Consider the following 20,204-nt stretch of genomic DNA (forward strand, 5'->3'; position numbering starts at 1 on the left):
TATAAGGTCTATTCGGCGTGAACAATAACCCTAAGTCAATTTGAGATAAATTACTCCAAGTTTGGATGCAAAGCATAATGAATATTGGCTTCCAAACATGGATTAAGCTATTTTATGCCCTCCACCATAGGATGGGGGTATTTTAACTTCGTTATTCTGTTTGTAACACTTCGAAATATTGGTCTAAACCCCATAAGGTATATATATTCTTATCCTTGTGATATTTTAAGTCGATCTAGTCATGTCCGTCCGTCTGTCGAAAGTACGCTAACTTTCGAACGAGTAAAGCTAGCCGCCCGCAGTTTTACAAAGATATATCTAATTACCGTATGCCGATAGAGATTGTAACTGGGTCCATGTTTAGATATAGTTCCCATCATAAGCGTAGAAAGGTTTCTGGGCGGTAGGCTAAGCACCCTCCAGAAAAGTTTCAGCCCCCAGAATTTTAAAAATTCTATTGTTTTCGCCCAAAATTTGCTGATTTTATTGCTATTCACTAATGGCTCCCATATAAATCGATCTCCCGATTGGACTTCTGAAACCTCTAATGTTGGCAATTCTTATCTGATATGGCTGAAATTTTCTACGAAGAGCTCCCTTATACAGCTCCCATATAAGCTGACCTCCCTAACTGATTTTATTTCTTGAGCCCCTAATGGGCGCCATTCTTATTCGATTTGGCTGAAATTTTATACAATGACTTCTTCTACCTCCAACATTCAAACCAAGGTCTATAATGCGATTTAGCTCCAATATCAATTTTTATCCATTATCCTTATTTTTGTCTATAAAGAGATACCGGACAAAAAACTTGACTTGACAAATGCTGACAACATGACCTAGTCAACGCAGCCGTTGTATTTTGATACGTGTAACTATGCTATCGTCGTCATACAGCTCCTGGTTCATACGACTCCTATATTCTCCATTAACAGGAGCAAGTCATTCCATCGCGGTATAATCAAGGCAACGATAGGTAACCTGGAAGCAATGGAAGAGGTTTCCGATCGGATGCCTGAGACGACACGTTTGGTCGAGTACAAGACACTGCTGCTAGCGGTACAGTATTGGATTGAAGAAACTCTGTTATTCCCGTTGGGAAGTTCGTGCTTTACGTATGGAACACAGAGGACAGAGTGGGCCTGGGGTCTACATTGAGAATCCTGGCACTGATATCTGTTTTAGACTGCCCGACCATATTATGTTCCTACTAGCGGAGATCCGGGCGATCACTGAATACGTTCGGTGGTTAATAGTTAATTGTCATACAGCTCATGGTTCATACGACGCCTGCATTCTCCATTAACAAGAGCAGGTCATACCAACGCGGTATAATCGAGGCAACGATAGGAAACCTGGAAGCAATGGAAGAGGTTTCCGATCGGATACCTGAGACCATACTTGTGGTCGAGTGAAAGACACTGATGCCAGCGGCACAGTTTCGGATTGACGGAATTCTGGTATTCCCATCTGGAAGTTCGTGCTTCACGTATGGATCACAGCCAGAGGACAGAGTGGACCTGGGGGTCTACAATGAGAATTCTGGGACTGGTATCTGTTTTAGACTGCCTGACCATAATACGGTCCTGCTGGCGGAGATCCGGGCGATCACGTAATATGTAAGATAGTGTGGTGTTCACAAGAGGACGTCGAGTGTTAACATCTTTACGGACAGTAAACTGGCCATCAGTGCAATAACAACCAGGACGGTAAGGTCACTAACATTCATGAAGTTTAAGAAGAAGATTAACGCCTTATCTGAGCATGGCACGATTCGCATTGTTTGGATGCCCGGCCACAGCGAAGTAATGAGGAATGAAAAAGCAGACGAATTGGCAGTGAAGGCCAGAGGACTGCCGTCAATAAAATTGGTTAAGTCGAAGCTTTTCGAGTCGACGCAGTCCGAGTTAAGGGCGTGGGCTACAAACGTACATTTAACACTGTGGAACACCGAAGCGGTCGGTGGGATTTCGAAAATCCTATGGGGAAATCCAGATTTTGAGAAGACGAGGCTATTACTAAAAGGAAGTAAGCAGGAGGTTAGTATAGCTTTCGGTATCATAACACGGCACAAAGGAGTGATAGCATGTGTAGGGCATACGAGGAAGATAACGAGACGTTGGAGAATTTTCTATGTCATTGCCCGGCTTTCGCAACTAACAGTCATCAGTGCTTAGGTGGGGACACAATACCAGACATGAACCAACTTAGGGGCGTGGTATGGAAATCAATTGGGAATGGTATGGAAATCAATTTGTAAGCAGAACGGAATTTCTTACTTAGATTTTCTTTTTCGAGGTTAATTTTTAGTATTTAGAGCGCACAACAAGCCGATTACTGGCATAGGTGTATGTCCACAGTGGAAAGGGCATACAACCTAAAACCTCGTTTACACTGCTCTTAAATCCGGATTTAAGGCTCTCGTCAGCTGATTTTATGAAGGGAAAACAGATGATCGAGCCATTAAATCCGGATTTAAAGAGCAGTGTAAACGGGTTTTAAGGTTCTCATTACCTTGAGATCTTGTCTGTATTAGCGGATGTGAAAATTCCCAAGTTATTGAGCTAAGTGAGTCTAAAAGTTGACTGCCACTAGGTGTACATTTCCTATGCTAGGTGTACATAACCTATTCGCAAGTTTGAATTTGTGGTCATTGAAATTTTCTTTTTTTAAACTTAAAATGCTTGTAACTGCTTAAAAATCTATTAAATAAAGGAACAAACGCAAAACAGGCCATTATTTTGAGGTCATTGAAATGTTCTTTTTTTCAACTTGAAATATGTGTAACTCCTTAAAAATGTGTTGAATAAAGGAACAAACGTAAAACATTTTATAAAAAAAACGAGGAGATTTTTTTTCAAAAAAAAAAAAAATATCCTAAGTCTGGTGCAGCTATTCATTTGATGATGAGATAAGTTTGCAATTTTTTGGGGCTATTATGCACTTCTGTTTAAAGACAACGATTTTGGGACTTTTTTCATTTGATCTAGATATTATTTTGAAATCTTCGAGATCCATTTAGATCAGAGGCCATTTTTTGGATTCCACCTCTGAGTTTTTTTATTTAACATTTTTTTTTGTAGCTTTAAAAAACAAAAAAAAAAATAATACAAAATAATTATCAAAAATATATAAACATATGTTTGTTTTTTATATATTTTTTTCTAATTTTGACCTATTTCAAAAATGTACACGAATTTGATAAGAGTCATGCAATGACTCACAGAGAGCCAATTTTTTCAGTCACCACAAGAGAGATAAGCCAAGCTTTCTTTGGAAATATAATAAATGTTTGTTTTAAGAATATTTTATTACACTTTTATTGAAAGATTTGACTGGAAGACGCTTCAGTTTTAGAAAATGTCTCACAAACAATACATCGCCATTCTTGTTCTTTTGGCTATGGTGGCATTAGCCACATCTCAAGGTTTTAGAAGTTTTGGCAATAAGAAACATCCAAGTAAGTACATTTATAACATAATAAAGCCTTTATTGAACATAGAAAATAAATTTGTTCTTTAAATTCAACCTTCAAATTTCTATTAAGAATACATTTTTGACAAATGTTCTGCAAAAACCAATATGACGAAGGGAATGAAAAATTACTATTGGGTTTTCCCAAAAAGTAATTACGGATTTTTCAAAAGAAAGTAAATGCATTTTTAACAAATCTTAGAATGAACTTTAATCAAATGTACTCTTTTACACTTTTTTTCTAAAGCAAGCTAAAAGTAACAGCTGATAACTGACAGAAGAAAGAATGCAATTACAGAGTCACAAGCTGTGAAAAAATTTGTCAACGCCGACTATATGAAAAATCCGCAATTACTTTTTGGGCAACCCAATATATAAATCCCCAAAATTAAAAATTGTTTAAAAACAATCAAAAATAGAAAAAAGATACATAACTCGAAATACATGTGCTTTTTGGCACAAAATCAAATATCATCATTTGATTAAATAAGCTGTTGTTGTTATATTTTGGTTTTTCCGATATTTCGCTATATCATCGATGACCGTCTTCAGAAAAAAATTCAGTTTTTTTACATACATATAACAAAACAAATAATGTGTTTATATTTAAAATTTCTAAACGAAATCGGATAGAAAAATTTTTTATTTTTGTTTTAATTGTTATATTTTGGTTTTTCCGATATTTCGGTATATCATCGATAACCGTCCTCAGAGAAAATTCAGTTGTTTTGTTACAAAAAACAAAAAACACAATGTGTTTATATTTAAAATTTGTAAGCAAAATCGGTTAATAAAAATTCCTTTATTTTTGAAAAGACAATTCTCCTGGAAATCAAAGCTGAATTTTCCCTGAAGATGATTATTGACGATTTATCGAAATATTGCAATAATAAATACATAATTACATCTTTAAATGAAATACAAGTTTTATTTATTTTTTTTAAACGTCTTTCTTCCCAATTTTTAGCCTTGGACCATCATTGTTACGATGAAGAACATAAACTGACTATTAAAGTGAATGACACCATTTTCCCCACCGGTTTTGAATATCAATGTTTCAAAATGTTCTGTCGCGATGATTATGTTCTAGACGTTAGTTAGTAAGTAGAGAACTGTTAATTTTATTCTAATGAGATTTACTGTCAAAACCTCGAACTTTTTGTCACTCGCTTCGGTAGGCAATTCATCGAATCAGCTGATTTTATAAAGGAAAAACAGCTGATCTAGAAAAATTGGCTAACGAATCGGAGTTAAAAACAATAGGGGTTTGAAAAAGTACTTTGAAAGCATGTAATCTTGAAAAGAATATTTTCAAATGTTATGTTTCTTCATCTCTTCTTTCAGCTGTCCTAGGGGTACTCCGACTTGTGGCAAGAAACCCGACTTCTCTAAACCATTTCCAGAATGTTGTAGCGCCTGTTAAATTTTAGTATATTTAAGTGTTAATACTTAAAGATGGAATAATAAAACTTTTAATCTAGTAACTCTATATGTACTAAATAAACTACTAAATTTTCCATGAACATTCCATTAAGGAACAGGGGATATTTCTATCTTATATTACTGCAGTCCGATTAAAGTTTAAAGCTCAATGATAAGGACCCTCCTTTTTTATGCCGCATAGCTACACCACTTGTAGCCAGCATTAGTAAGAGAATAACCACCACTGTAAAATCTCGAAATACCGTTCTCCCACCCTACAAAATATAGATAGGATGAATTGTCCTGTCATTCCACATTCCTGACATTCATTTTATGGCCGCCCAAATGCACATTTTGCCCATGAACATTCCACTAAGGAACAGGGACAAACTTCTCACATATCAAAGAGTGCAGAACGATTCAAGTTTAAGCTCAATGATAAGGGGCCTCCTTTTTATAGCCGAATCCGAACGGCGTGCCGTAGTGCGACACCTCTTGGGAGAGAAGTTTTACATGGCATAGTACCTCACAAATGTTGCCAGCATTAGGAGGGGAAAACCACCGCTGCTCATTATTTCTGATGGTCTCGTCAGGATTCGAACGCAGGCGTTCAGCGTCATAGGCAGACATGCTAACTTCAGGGCTACGGTGGCCTCCGTGTGTCGAAATTCCGCACTAGAACGAATAAAGTTATCTTTATGAAATTTGGCGAAAATGCTCTTTTATTGATGTGGATGATGGAGATTGCAAAAGGGTTGATGTTTGGTTATGGTATGTAACCAACATATAAAAAGAATCTCCGACTTGACTACTTGGATTCCAAGAACCTTTAATTTGTATACTATGTAACTTAAAATTGTAACATAAAGATAATATAAACGCTGACCCCCAAACCAAGTACGCCCCCAAATAATCATTGTCTCATATAAACCAAGCAAAGCAAAGAAGAATACAGATGAGGCGTGCTGTAGTGCGGTGCATGTGACAAGGAATATTGAAAGTCCGGTGGATAGGAAAGGAACTCTCATGGGGGATCGTTCCCTTCAGTCAACCTCTAGAGATCCTTATAGTAGTCTAGAATGATAGGATTTACGAATAAAATAAGAATAGTAAAAAAATTTAAGTTGATAGTTGAACAACAACCCAGGCGAGAACGAATCTTCTTCCCCTCTTTTTAGAAGGGACTCTGAATTTTTTTTCGATGTTCTCATTATCATTTGAACCCAGGCGTTCTGTGTCATAGGCTAACCTCTGCACCGCTGTGACCTATTTCTCCGTTTGAAGAGTTAATCCACCCAAAAATTCAAATGCTTGTTTCGAACTTAAAATGCTTGTAACTCCTTATTCATAAAATAAGGAGTTACAAGCACCAATTTTTTTTTCTTTTTACCAATCCATTTATTTGCCAATTCACTGCTTATCCTTTGTAAAATCAACTGTTTTCAATGCATTGGCGAAACAAAAGTTAGTGGTCTAGGCCGTAAAGGCCAAAACACAATGAGGGCGTTGCGTTGAAAAATGCTGCAAACACACATACATTTGGAAAAGTGGCACAGCCAGTAGGACAAAGTGTCAGTATTGGTTAGTATGTTGTGTGCATTTCATACAGGTTCTTTCGTAATTTCGTCGACATAAATACAATCTACCAATGTACGACCTTTGAAGCCCTTACATCTAAAGATTTCTGATGATTACGAACTTAAAAATGACCTTGAAATTTTCAGGCCCAAAATAAATTGATTTTTACGAATTTTTTTTCATAGAAAATTTTAAAGTTTACGGAAAGAGCTTTTCTCCACAAATCTAATGGTGCTTCCAGAATTTCGGAATTCGAAAGTCTAAGGAAGTTACAGCAGTTTCGAACTCACATGTATTTTTTTCGATTATCTCTAAGTTCAATTATGCGATATTGAGCTTGTTTTGATTGTTTTACGATTCATATTCGAATTTCGAACTGCGGAATGCTTTAACATTTTCTAATTCGAAAAAATAAAGGAGTTACAGAGTTTTCGAACTTAAAATGACCTTGAAAATTGTAGGCCCATAATAAATCGATTTTTACGACTTTTTGCATAGAAAACTTTGAAGTACTGCTTCAAGCAGCACCATTACGGAAAGATCTTTATGTCTCGAATCTAATGGTGCTTGCAGAATTTCGGAATTCAAAAAACTAAAGAAGTTACAGCAATTTCGAACTAACATAGATGTTTTTTTTTTTTGTTTGTATTCATTGAATATCAATTATGCGATATTGAGCTTGTTTTTAGAGGAAACAACACGGTAGTTGCTCTAAACCTCATTTTTCGCCATAAACTTTAATGCTGCATACGCAACTCAAAAAATTTTTCGGCATCAAAAATTGAAAATTTTGACAAGGTTACCCTCTTTGCTAAATAAAATTGACAAAAAATAAAATGATAAATTCCAAGGAATTTTGATTGTTTTACGATTCATATTCGAATTTCGATCTGCGGAATGCTTTAACATTTTCTAAATTCGAAAAAATGAAGGATTTACAGAGTTTTCGAATTTAAAATGACCTTGAAAATTGTAGGCCCAAAATAAATTGATTTTTACGACTTTTTGCATAGAAAACTTTGAAGTACTGCTTCAACCAGCACCATTACGGAAAGAGCTTTATGTCTCGAATATAATGGTGTTTGCAGAATTTCGGAATTCAAAAAACTAAGGAAGTTACAGCAATTTCGAACTAACATAGATGTTTTTTTGTATTCATTGAATATCAATTATGCGATTTTGAGGTTGTATTTTGAAGAAACAACACGGGAGTTGCGCTAAACCTCATTTTTCGCCATAAACTTCAATGATGCATACTCAACTCAAAAAATTTTGTCGCATCAAAAATTGAAAATTTTGACAAGGTTACCCCCTTTGCTAAAAAAATTGACAAAAAATAAAATGATAAATTCCAAGGAATTTTGGTTGTTTTACGATTCATATTCGAATTTCGAACTGCGGAATGCTTTAACATTTTCTAAATTCGAAAAAATGGAGGATTCACAGAGTTTTCGAACTTAAAATGACCTTGAAAATTGTAGGCCCAAAATAAATCGATTTTTACGACTTTTTGCATAAAAAACTTTGAAGTACTGCTTCAACCAGTTCCATTACGGAAAGAGCTTTATGTCTCGAATATAATGGTGTTTGCAGAATTTCGGAATTCAAAAAACTAAGGAAGTTACAGCAATTTCGAACTAACATAGATGTTTTTTTTGTATTCATTGAATATCAATTATGCGATATTGAGCTTGTTTTTTGAGGAAACAACACGGGAGTTGCGCTAAACCTCATTTTTCGCCATAAACTTCAATGATGCATACTCAACTCAAAAAATTTTGTCGCATCAAAAATTGAAAATTTTGACAAGGTTACCCCCTTTGCTAAAAAAATTGACAAAAAATAAAATGATAAATTTCAAGGAATTTTGGTTGTTTTACGATTCATATTCGAATTTCTAACTGTGGAATGCTTTAACATTTTCTAAATTCAAAAAAATAAAGGATTTACAGAGTTTTCGAAGGTTACCCCCTTTGCTAAAAAAAATTGCAAAATATTTTTTGGTAAATTCCAAGGAATTTTGATTGTTTTACGAATCATATTCGAATTTCGAACTGCGGAATGCTTTAACATTTTCTAAATTCGAAAAAATGAAGGAGTTACAGAGTTTTCGAACTTAAAATGACCTTGAAAAATGTAGGTCCAAAATAAATCGATTTTTACGAATTTTTGCATAGAAAACTTTGAAGTACTGCTTCAACCAGCACCATTACGGAAAGAGCTTTATGTCTCGAATCTAATGGTGTTTGCAGAATTTCGGAATTCAAAAATCTAAAGAAGTTACAGCAATTTCGAACTAACATTGATGTTTTTTTTTGTATTCATTGAATATCAATTATGCGATATTGAGCTTGTTTTTTTGAGGAAACAACACGGGAGTTCCGCTAAACCTCATTTTTTGCCATAAACTTCAATGATGCATACTCAACTCAAAAAATTTTGTCGCATCAAAAATTGAAAATTTTGACAAGGTTACCCCCTTTGCTAAAAAAATTGACAAAAAATAAAATGATAAATTCCAAGGAATTTTGATTGTTTTACGATTCATATTCAAATTTTGAACTGCGGAATGCTTTAATATTTTCTAAATTCGAAAAAATGAAGGAGTTACAGAGTTTTCGAACTTAAAATGACCTTGAAAATTGTAGGCCCAAAACAAAACGATTTTTACTAATTTTTGCATAGAAAACTTTGAAGTACTGCTTCAATCAGCACCATTACGGAAAGAGCTTTATGTCTCGAATCTAATGGTGTTTGCAGAATTTCGGAATTCAAAAATCTAAAGAATTTACAGCAATTTCGAACTAACATAGATGTTTTTTTCTGTATTCATTGAATATCAATTGTGCGATATTAAGCTTGTTTTGTGAGGAAACAACACGGGAGTTGCGCTAAACCTCATTTTTCGCCATAACCTTGAATGATGCATACTCAACTCAAAAAATTTTGTCGCATCAAAAATTGAAAATTTTGACAAGGTTACCCCCTTTGCTAAAAAAATTGACAAAAAATAAAATGATAAATTCCAAGGAATTTTGACTGTTTTACGATTCATATTCAAATTTTGAACTGCGGAATGCTTTAATATTTTCTAAATTCGAAAAAATGAAGGAGTTACAGAGTTTTCGAACTTAAAATGACCTTGAAAATTGTAGGCCAAAAATAAATCGATTTTTACGACTTTTTGCATAGAAAACTTTGAAGTGTTGCTTCAAGCAGCACCATTACGGAAAGAGCTTTATGTCTCGAATCTAATGGTGTTTGCAGAATTTCGGAATTCAAAAATCTAAAGAATTTACAGCAATTTCGAACTAACATAGATGTTTTTTTCTGTATTCATTGAATATCAATTGTGCGATATTAAGCTTGTTTTGTGAGGAAACAACACGGGAGTTGCGCTAAACCTCATTTTTCGCCATAAACTTCAATGCTGCATACTCAACTCAAAAATATTTTCCGCATCAAAAATTGAAAATTTTTACAAGGTTACCCCTTTGCTAAAAAAATTTACAAAAAATAAAATGATAAATTCCAAGGAATTTTGATTGTTTTACGATTCATATTCGAATTTTGAACTGCGGAATGCTTTAACATTTTCTAAATTCGAAAAAATGAAGGATTTACAGAGTTTTCGAACTTAAAATGACCTTGAAAATTGTAGGCCCAAAATAAATCGATTTTTACGACTTTTTGCATAGAAAACTTTGAAGTACTGCTTCAACCAGCACCATTACGGAAAGAGCTTTATATCTCGAATCTAATGGTGTTTGCAGAATTTCGGAATTCAGAAATCTAAAGAATTTACAGCAATTTCGAACTAACATAGATGTTTTTTTCTGTATTCATTGAATATCAATTGTGCGATATTAAGCTTGTTTTGTGAGGAAACAACACGGGAGTTGCGCTAAACCTCATTTTTCGCCATAAACTTCAATGCTGCATACTCAACTCAAAAAATTTTGTCGCATCAAAAATTGAAAATTTTGACAAGGTTACCCCCTTTGCTAAAAAAATGTACAAAAAATAAAATGATAAATTCCAAGGAATTTTGATTGTTTTACGATTCATATTCGAATTTTGAACTGCGGAATGCTTTAACATTTTCTAAATTCGAAAAAATTAAAGAGTTACAGAGTTTTCGAACTTAAAATGACCTTGAAAATTGTAGGCCCAAAATAAATCGATTTTTACGACTTTTTGCATAGAAAACTTTGAAGTACTGCTTCAACCAGCACCATTACGGAAAGAGCTTTATGTCTCGAATCTAATGGTGTTTGCAGAATTTCGGAATTCAATAATCTAAAGAATTTACAGCAATTTCGAACTAACATAGATGTTTTTTTTGTATTCATTGAATATCAAATATGCGATATTGAGCTTGTTTTTTGAGGAAACAACACGGGAGTTGCGCTAAACCTCATTTTTCGCCATAAACTTCAATGCTGCATACTCAACTCAAAAAATTTTGTCGCACCAAAAATTGAAAATTTTGACAAGGTTACCCCTTTGCTAAAAAAATTGACAAAAAATAAAATGATAAATTCCAAGGAATTTTGATTGTTTTACGATTCATATTCGAATTTCGAACTGCGGAATGCTTTAACATTTTCTAAATTCGAAAAAATGAAGGATTTACAGAGTTTTCGAACTTAAAATGACCTTGAAAATTGTAGGCCCAAAATAAATCGATTTTTACGACTTTTTGCATAGAAAACTTTGAAGTACTGCTTCAACCAGCACCATTACGGAAAGAGCTTTATGTCTCGAATCTAATGGTGTTTGCAGAATTTCGGAATTTAAAAATCTAAAGAAGTTACAGCAATTTCGAACTAACATAGATGTTTTTTTTTGTATTCATTGAATATCAATTATGCGATATTGAGCTTGTTTTTTGAGGAAACAACACGGGAGTTGCGCTAAACCTCATTTTTCGCCATAAACTTCAATGCTGCATACTCAACTCAAAAAATTTTGTCGCATCAAAAATTGAAAATTTTGACAAGGTTACCCCCTAATGGTGTTTGCAGAATTTCGGAATTCAAAAAACTAAAGAAGTTACAGCAATTTCGAACTAACATTGATGTTTTTTTCTTGTATTCATTGAATATCAATTATGCGATATTGAGCTTGTTTTTTGAGGAAGCAACACGGGAGTTGCGCTAAACCTCATTTTTCGCCATAAACTTCAATGCTGCATACTCAACTCAAAAATTTTTGTCGCATCAAAAATTGAAATTTTTGACAAGGTTACCCCCTTTGCTAAAAAAATTGACCAAAAATGAAATGATAAATTCCAAGGAATTTTGATTGTTTTACGATTCATATTCGAATTTTGAACTGCGGAATGCTTTAACATTTTCTAAATTCGAAAAAATGAAGGATTTACAGAGTTTTCGAACTTAAAATGACCTTGAAAATTGTAGGCCCATAATAAATCGATTTTTACGACTTTTTGCATAGAAAACTTTGAAGTGTTGCTTCAAGCAGCACCATTACGGAAAGAGCTTTATGTCTCGAATCTAATGGTGTTTGCAGAATTTCGGAATTCAAAAAACTAAAGAAGTTACAGCAATTTCGAACTAACATTGATGTTTTTTTCTTGTATTCATTGAATATCAATTATGCGATATTGAGCTTGTTTTTTGAGGAAGCAACACGGGAGTTGCGCTAAACCTCATTTTTCGCCATAAACTTCAATGCTGCATACTCAACTCAAAAATATTTTCCGCATCAAAAATTGAAAATTTTTACAAGGTTACCCCTTTGCTAAAAAAATTTACAAAAAATAAAATGATAAATTCCAAGGAATTTTGATTGTTTTACGATTCATATTCGAATTTTGAACTGCGGAATGCTTTAAAATTTTCTAAATTCGAAAAAATGAATGAGTTACAGAGTTTTCGAACTTAAAATGACCTTGAAAATTGTAGGCCCAAAAAATCGATTTGTACGACTTTTTGCATAGAAAACTTTGAAGTACTGCTTCAACCAGCACCATTACGGAAAGAGCTTTATGTCTCGAATCTAATGGTGTTTGCAGAATTTCGAAATTCTAAGAAAGAAGTTACAGCAATTTCGATCTAACATAGATGTTTTTTTTTGTATTCATTGAATATCAATTATGCGATTTTGAGCTTGTTTTTTGAGGAAACAACACGGGAGTTGCGAAAAGCCTCTTTTGCCCATGCCCACTTATCGTACAGCAGCCTGCCTGCGGCATTGCAATGGAGGTCATGCCCCCTATCAATAACTTGGATGCAAGCTTTGTTAGCCCCAAAATAAGCGACGTTCCCCTCAAAGAGATATCCAACCACAGGGCTAAGAAACCCTGTAGGAGTCGACTTTTCCCTACAAAAAGTCATTGACATTATTGCTATGACCTCTCAAGACCCCATTAGTAGCGTGAGGTGTTGTTTTCACAGTCCCAACATAAGCGACGTTCTACTCAATGGGAAGCTCGGCCACAAGATCTTGGCCATCTTGCGACACATAGTAATCTGTGCACGCTATATACATGTAGTTATCGTAGAAATCATATGTCCTACCAAGAACTGTGCAAAAGGATGGGTTTTCTGTTTCTTAAGGCTCTATTACACGGCTTGTAGTTGTCTTATGATATGTTAAATCTATTGGGTTGCCCAAAAAGTAATGGCGGATTTTTCATATAGTCGGCGTTGACAAATTTTTTCACAGCTTGTGACTCTGTAAATGCATTTTTTCTTCTGTCAGTTATCAGCTGTTACTTTTAGCTAGCTTTAGAAAAAAAGTGTAAAAAAAGTATATTTTATTTAAGTTCATTCTAAGTTTTATTAAAAATGCATTTATTTTCTTTTAAAAAATCCGCAATTACTTTTTGGGCAACCCAATAGCAAATGTTGAGTTGTACATATCGTATGATACACTAACTTTTCAATCAATACCACATGTATTTTTTTTCGATTGGAGCGTGCTCTATTCCTTCTGACAAAAACACAAAAAGAAATCAGCTGTTTTTGTTGACAGTTGAATGAAAGCAACCCCAAATTAAATTGTTTTAAAAAATTTTTGATTTAATCAGCTTTCTCACAACTTTTACAATTATTAAGCATAAACAAATCAGTTTATGCTCAAATTTTTAGGCTATGTCATACGAAAATAACATACAGGTGTGATAGCAAAAATTGTGAATCATATGTAAATTGACAATTTTGACAAACATTTGCAATTACATGTGAATACAAAAAGTAACATGTCATAAGACATCTACATACCGTGTGATAGCGCCTTTAGTATGGCCAAGAGGCAACAGTCACTCACAGAGCTCGTCAGCTGCGTAATTTCTTGTCATCTACCAGTGGACAGAGACCTTCATCATAAACCAGGAACCTTGCAAAAATCCGCCTCTTCATGCATCCCCCAGGTAAAATGTCCCCCAAATAGGTTTATCATTCAAGTCCAGGATAAGTCAAACTTTACCCCTTTGAATTTCTTCAAACTAATCCAGATATAAACATTGTTAATAATGGCCGTATGTTGGCTACCCAACATACGGCCTGACCAAACATATCTAATTTTTTTTTATTATTTTTTTATAATCATTTTGTGGCTATTATATGTGGTCTCATCTCACCAAAAATACAATGTATTTCTCTTAAGACTAGAGCTTTCTTTATTTCTTTACTAGGCATCTTTTTCTCAAGGTCTCATAAGCTTATCATCCAAGGCATTTATCATTCAAAATAAAGCTCAGATTTGAAAAATCGACTTATGTATATTGACATGGAAGTGATAAAAAGCTTTCATATACCCTAATTAATAAGATTCGGAATGAAAACAAATCAAAATTCTCAGACAGCAAAGAAGCCTCTTTTAAATCAGTGTTTATTGAATATATATGCAAAACAAACACTTGTTTCAACTTTTACTACAGGCGGTGACTCAAAACGAAAATAATAATAGCAGTAATTGCAAGTGAATTAAATTTTTTAGTTTCAAAAAAAAAAAAAAACACAATCTACTTGCCAAACAAAGTGGGACATATCAGGTAAGAAATTGTTTAAAAACCTCAAGAAAATTAAGAAAATATCCAGTTTGAAAATATACGAGTATATTGACAATTAAGATTTTTCGTTGAACTAATATTGTGAGAAAATAAATTTTATTAAAAAATGGGTAAGCCGAAAAAACGTGTTTTTTGCCTTTTCAAGTGAAACCTGCAGCTTTGTTATGAGAGGGAATATATCAAAAGGAGGAAAAATTTTGGGGTAAAGAATACAGTTCGAAAGAATAGATGTGAAACTATACGGACTATAAAAAGGGGAAATTCTGTGGGGTCCATATCAAAACATGGAGCCTTATAACCATATTTGGTATTGACAGAATGACTCATTCTGCCAAATTAAAAAAAAAAAATATTTTCTTAATTACAATTTCTGGTGGCAATCCAGCAAATCAATTCAGTTTTCTTTTCTAACTTAAAAATGCTTGTAGCTCCTTAATTCAGGAAATGAAGTTTAAACATGTCTATCTTCCAAAGCACACCTCATTGAGGAAGTTACACAAGGGAGACAAATTTTTTATGGTTTGTGCTGATCTCTAGAGCAAGGAGAAATGCCCCTAAGTTGAAGATCTGAATGCCATACTCGATCCTCAGCCTTTTCACCATACAGTGTGACAACAAAGTTTGCCCTAAGACTGAGGGACTAGGGTACTTGGCGCTCCACAAATTTGCTCATGCTTCTTTTTTGCTAGGTGATGGAGATTCGGCGTGGCGGCATGCTATAGGCGACTCGACTGATTATATACCAGGGAAGTTCTTCCTTATTGACGTGTTGCATTTTGTTTTTCCGAAATTTCTGGGTTGGGATCCTTTCGCTCTTTTAAGGCTCTTCCGTATACATGGATGGGGGCACCGGGTCAGTCGTCTTCATTAAATTCCTTTGAGTCAATGGTGTAGGCTTTTGAAAGGTTGCACTGTCAGGTGGAGGTCTTTTCGGTATCATAAGCTTTGAAGACGACGTCGATGTGTGTGATCGGAGTCCTGATCGAATGTCAGAATAAATGAGAGCAGCCAGGCGGTGTTGAAGACTTAAGCGTTGGACCATATGAGGTTGAGTCTGTTTAAAAGATATAATTAGCTTCTTCTCGGCCAAGGGGGAAGCTGTCAGGCTTTGCTGAGTCTAGGACCATCAAGGAGTGACGGGAAACAAAGTGGCCGAATAGCAGAATCGCTGATTGTTTTACAAAATCAGTGACCCCCCGGGCTCGCTCGTGCTGTGGGTTGCAAGTGACTTGTGGCCGAGTATTTCGAGGAACAGGACGATGCTTATCCTGGGGCTAAGTAAGCATGACTTCGGAGTGCTGCTAAGCGTCCTCACTGGGGATTGCAACGTTGGGCATCTGACAGCGTGCAGGTAGACAGAGAGCGTCTGACTTCCGCATCCTGTGTGATGACGTGAAGGCGTTGAAGATGGTCCATAAAAGATACATGATAATGGGTGAAGAACTGTCATTGTCTGCATTCCCTCCATCTACTTATTCCTCTCATAATCATTCTGGGGTTCTGCAGAGGCGTGAATTGGATGACTGGGCCATACTCTCACTGTTGAGTATTTCTTCCCAGTATGACAAATGGGTGAAGAACTGTCCTTGTCTGGATTCCCTCCATCTACTTATTCCTCTCATAATCATTCTGGGGTTCTGCAGAGGCCTGAATTAGAAGACTGCACCATATTTTCACCGGTGAGAATTTCTTCAAAGTCAGAATAATGGGTGAAGAACTGTCACCGTCGGGATTCCCTTCAGGTACTTAGTCCTCTCATACTAATTCTGGAGTTATGCAGAGGCCTGAATTGGAAGACTGCACCATATTTTCACCGGTGAGAATTTCTTCCAAGTCAGAATCATGGGTGAAGAACTATCACTGTCTTGATCCTTTCATACTAATTCTGGAGTTCTGCAGAGGCGTGAATTATATGACTGGACCATACTCTCACCGTTGAATATTTCTTCCCAGAATGAAAAATGGGTAAAGAACTGTCATTGCCTGGATTCCCTCCAAGTACTTAGTCCTCTCATAATCATTCTGGGGTTCTGCAGAGGCCTGAATTGGATGACTGGACCATACTCTCACCGTTGAGTATTTCTTCCCAGTATGACAAATGGATGAAGAACTGTCCTTGTCTGGATTCCCTCCATGTACTTATTCCTCTCATTATCATTCTGGGGTTCTGCAGAGGCCTGAATTAAAGACTGCACTATATTTTCACCGATGAGAATTTCTTCCCAGTCCGCCAGGTTCCCCACTTTTTTGGTTTTGTACGTTGGCTTTATGTTCCTATCGTTTCTGGTGATTCTCATCGTGGTAAGGTGTATATCTGTCTTCTTTTTCTCTTCTATGTATCTTATTCTAGGGCGAACAAAATGAGCCTGCGGTCTCTGTGTGAAGCGGCTAGTAATCGTGGTTGCCTGTGCCCTAAAACCTAATCTTTTCTAACCCTTGGTACTATTCTGGGATAGATATTTCTCGGGAAACTTTCCGCCTGCAGGAACGTGTTATGCTCAGTCTCTGGATTCTCAAAGATGACACTTAGACCTGTTCTGTCCTCTAGCTTTTATCCAGCTGTGTAGCATGAGTTACCAGAGGGCAATACCAGATTATGTCTTTATAAAACCTAACCTTACGTAAACTTTGGTTCTAATTTTTTATACATATTTCTCGGGAAACTTTCCGCCTGCACGAACGTGGTATGCCCTGTCTCTGGTTTTTCAAAGAAGTCACTTTAACTCATTCTTTCCTCTAGCTTTTATCCATCTGTGTAGCATAAATTACTAGATGGCAATACCAGATTTATGTCAATCCAAGACTATATAGTCGGCAACAGTGTCTCGATCTAAGGTGTCGTCTCTGGTATTCGGTCAGAAAACTCTTACAATCCATCTAGACCTCCTATAGTCGCCTTGATTAGTCCATGATGGTAAGACCTGTTCCTATCTTATATCCATTCTCCCATCGCATTAAGTGTTATAGCCATAGTGGATTCGGCTATGCTTAATCTATATGTCAATTGGTTGGACATCTAGAAATGTCTCCAATGCCCTAATAGGCGTGGTTCTCCTAACCAGCCTAACTATGCTAAGACAACTTGTCTCTGAACCGGTTGCATTTCTTCTTTATCGTTGTCCAACCAACTACTAAGGTGTAAGTTAGTATTGGTCTAACCACGCTGCTGAAGAACCAGTAGATTATCCTGGAATTGAAGTCACATTTCAAGCATACGGTCTGCATATGTAGTTCTCAACATCTCTGAGCCATCTCAGTGTGCCCCTAGATGTGACACTTCCATTTCAATGTACTATCCTGATCACTCCCAAATATTTGATCTTGTCGGATATCATACTCTTTCTGTTGAGAAAACATGACACTCCAAATTTGCCCACTATCGTCTTCTTCCTTAAGAAGCAGGTATCAGTCTTCTCTGGGGTAACTTTCAGGCCCATACGACCTATAGCCGAAACATTCAATTAAACTAAATAAATATTTATTCTTAACTTAAAAATGCTTGTAGCTCCTTAAATATATATATATATACAATTGGGATTGGAAGATTTTAAAATTGTATTTTTATCCATGTCGAGGTTATTTTATTTCAATAACCACAAAAAATTAGCTTTCTGTGGCAGGCGATTGTAAAAATTCTGAGGTTTTTTTAATGCTGCCGAAGAGATTTGTCTAAAATTATTCACTCTTGTATAGACATTCGCAACACATTGTACTTGCTTTGCTTTTGTGTTTTTGTTTTAAATAAAAAATAATTCCCAAGTAGAATTCAGTACAGAAATTTCAAATTTAATCGCCACACTCTTATCCTCCCTTTAGGTAACACTATGTCCTCTAAATTATTCTTAACATTGGCAGCCTTTTTGGCTTTCATCGCTATTGTGGCCTCGCAAGGAGCATTTTATTTGGGAAATCGCAGGCATCCGAGTAAGTGACAACTTGTACAAAGTGTGTAGTATTTTTTCATTATTTTTATTTTATTTTTAGCTTTGGATGGTCACTGCTATGACAATGACAATGATTTGACATTAAAAATAGATGAAACTATCTATCCTACTTTACCAGGAAAATGCTTTAAGCTGTACTGTCGTGACGATTATGTGCTACAATACAACTAGTGAGTGATGATATTTTGTTAATTGATCGAGCTTAATTACCACTAGAATGTTATTCGAAAGAGGGAAAATATTTCTAAAAGTTCTGTTATTGTTTGCACATACTATTATTTGCTGTAACAACAAACGTTTTTAGCTGTTTTTATAACTAGCATCGTTTTTCTTTCTTTATTTAAAGCTGTCCACGCCGTCCTTTACCTTGTACAGGTCATCCGGACTTTTCGAAACCTTTCCCCGAATGCTGTAATTGTGATTGAATGATGTAAGAGTAAAAATATATAAATTAATAAAGAAGGCATAAGGTCCAAATCAACTTTTGTGGGTGTGTTTTGAGATCCACGTTCCCAAAATTCATAAGTTTTCATGGTAAGGTCCAAATCAACTTTTGTGGGTGTGTTTTGAGATCCACGTTCCCAAAATTCATAAGTTTTCATGGTAAGTTTTCATAAATAAAACCACAAAAAGTTTAGCAAAGGTTAGCGTGTACGCCTATAACGCAAAACGCCTATGTTTGAATCCTGTGAAGAGGACATCAGAAAACAGTTTTTCAGTGGTGGTCATGGCGAAACAATTAAAAGTGGTCTCATTTGTACAACAACCACAAATCATATGGTGCCATCTCCCATCTTATCATCAAGCTGATCGACGTTTTGCCAACACACACAAGGAAATTTGTTTGCGTGTGTGTATACGTGTGCGTACATGAGCAGAGAATATGCGAGAAAGAAGATGACAACAAAGAGAATGCAAACAAAAATCTGGCATCTTAATACCGTCAAACCTAGCCGGCTGTTAACAGCTGTTCCACAGCGTGAGACCACCTTTTTAAATCCGCCTTGAGTGGTGATCATAGCGAAACAATTAAAGCTTGTACATTTGTACAACAACCACAAATCATATGGTGCAATCCGCCGTCTCGTCATCGGGATGTCATTTCAAAAATGACATTATTCTCAACACAAGCAAAGAAATTTGCGCTCGTGTGTGTAGGTGCACAGGTAAAATGAGAGAAAGCTTGTGCTTGTGCGTGAGTACGTTTGCAGGTAAAATGAGAAAAAGGGAAACACAAACAAAGAGAACGTGGAAAAAAGTGGGGTGTTTGCTGTAAATGTAAACACCGAACTGTCATCTTAATACTGTTAAACTGCCCGTCTGTTTTCAGCTGATCGCGTGAGAACACCTTTATTAATCCACATTGGGTTATGTTTATCCCCTCCAAATGCTGGCGACATTTGTGAGATGTAAAGAGACGTCGCCCTGGGGCACTTCTTTCGAACTCGGCTATAAAATACAAAACCCCGTTTACCCTGCTCTTTAAATTCGGATTTAATGGTTCAATTATTTGTTTTTTCTTTATAAAATCAGGTGACGAGAGCCCTAAATCCGTTTACACTGCTCTTTAAATTCGGATTTATTGGCTCGATCATCTGCTTTAGCTTTAAGAGCTTTAAATCCGGATTTAAGCCATTAAATCTGAATTTAAAGAGCAGTGTAAACGGAGTTTTATTGAACTTTAACTCGAATCAGACATCACTCATTGATAAGTGAGAAGTTTACTCCCTATTCCTTAATAGAAT

The 20,204-nt window shown here is 35.6% G+C and overlaps 2 protein-coding genes across 3 annotated transcripts; both read left to right on the plus strand.

Annotated features, from left to right (window-relative positions):
• Window positions 1-3,317: 3,317 nt before the first annotated feature.
• Window positions 3,318-4,997, plus strand: LOC106084124 (uncharacterized). The gene is made up of 3 exons (XM_013247603.2): window positions 3,318-3,460; window positions 4,442-4,574; window positions 4,819-4,997. Exons 1-3 carry the CDS (start codon window positions 3,361-3,363, stop codon window positions 4,895-4,897), a joined length of 312 nt encoding a protein of 103 aa, XP_013103057.1. The 5' UTR covers window positions 3,318-3,360; the 3' UTR covers window positions 4,898-4,997.
• Window positions 4,998-14,323: 9,326 nt separating this feature from the next.
• On the plus strand, window positions 14,324-18,944 carry LOC106084125 (uncharacterized). 2 transcript variants are annotated; one of them, XM_013247606.2, is made up of 4 exons: window positions 14,324-14,497; window positions 18,332-18,439; window positions 18,500-18,629; window positions 18,806-18,944. In XM_013247606.2, exons 2-4 carry the CDS (start codon window positions 18,340-18,342, stop codon window positions 18,882-18,884), a joined length of 309 nt encoding a protein of 102 aa, XP_013103060.1. In that variant the 5' UTR covers window positions 14,324-14,497; window positions 18,332-18,339; the 3' UTR covers window positions 18,885-18,944. The 2 variants fall into 2 exon arrangements, with proteins under 2 accessions (XP_013103060.1, XP_013103058.1); XM_013247604.1 differs by lacking the exon at window positions 14,324-14,497 and adding an exon at window positions 14,565-14,625.
• Window positions 18,945-20,204: the final 1,260 nt, after the last annotated feature.

This window comes from Stomoxys calcitrans, chromosome 4 (assembly GCF_963082655.1).
Source record: "Stomoxys calcitrans chromosome 4, idStoCalc2.1, whole genome shotgun sequence".
NCBI lineage: Eukaryota > Metazoa > Arthropoda > Insecta > Diptera > Muscidae > Stomoxys > Stomoxys calcitrans.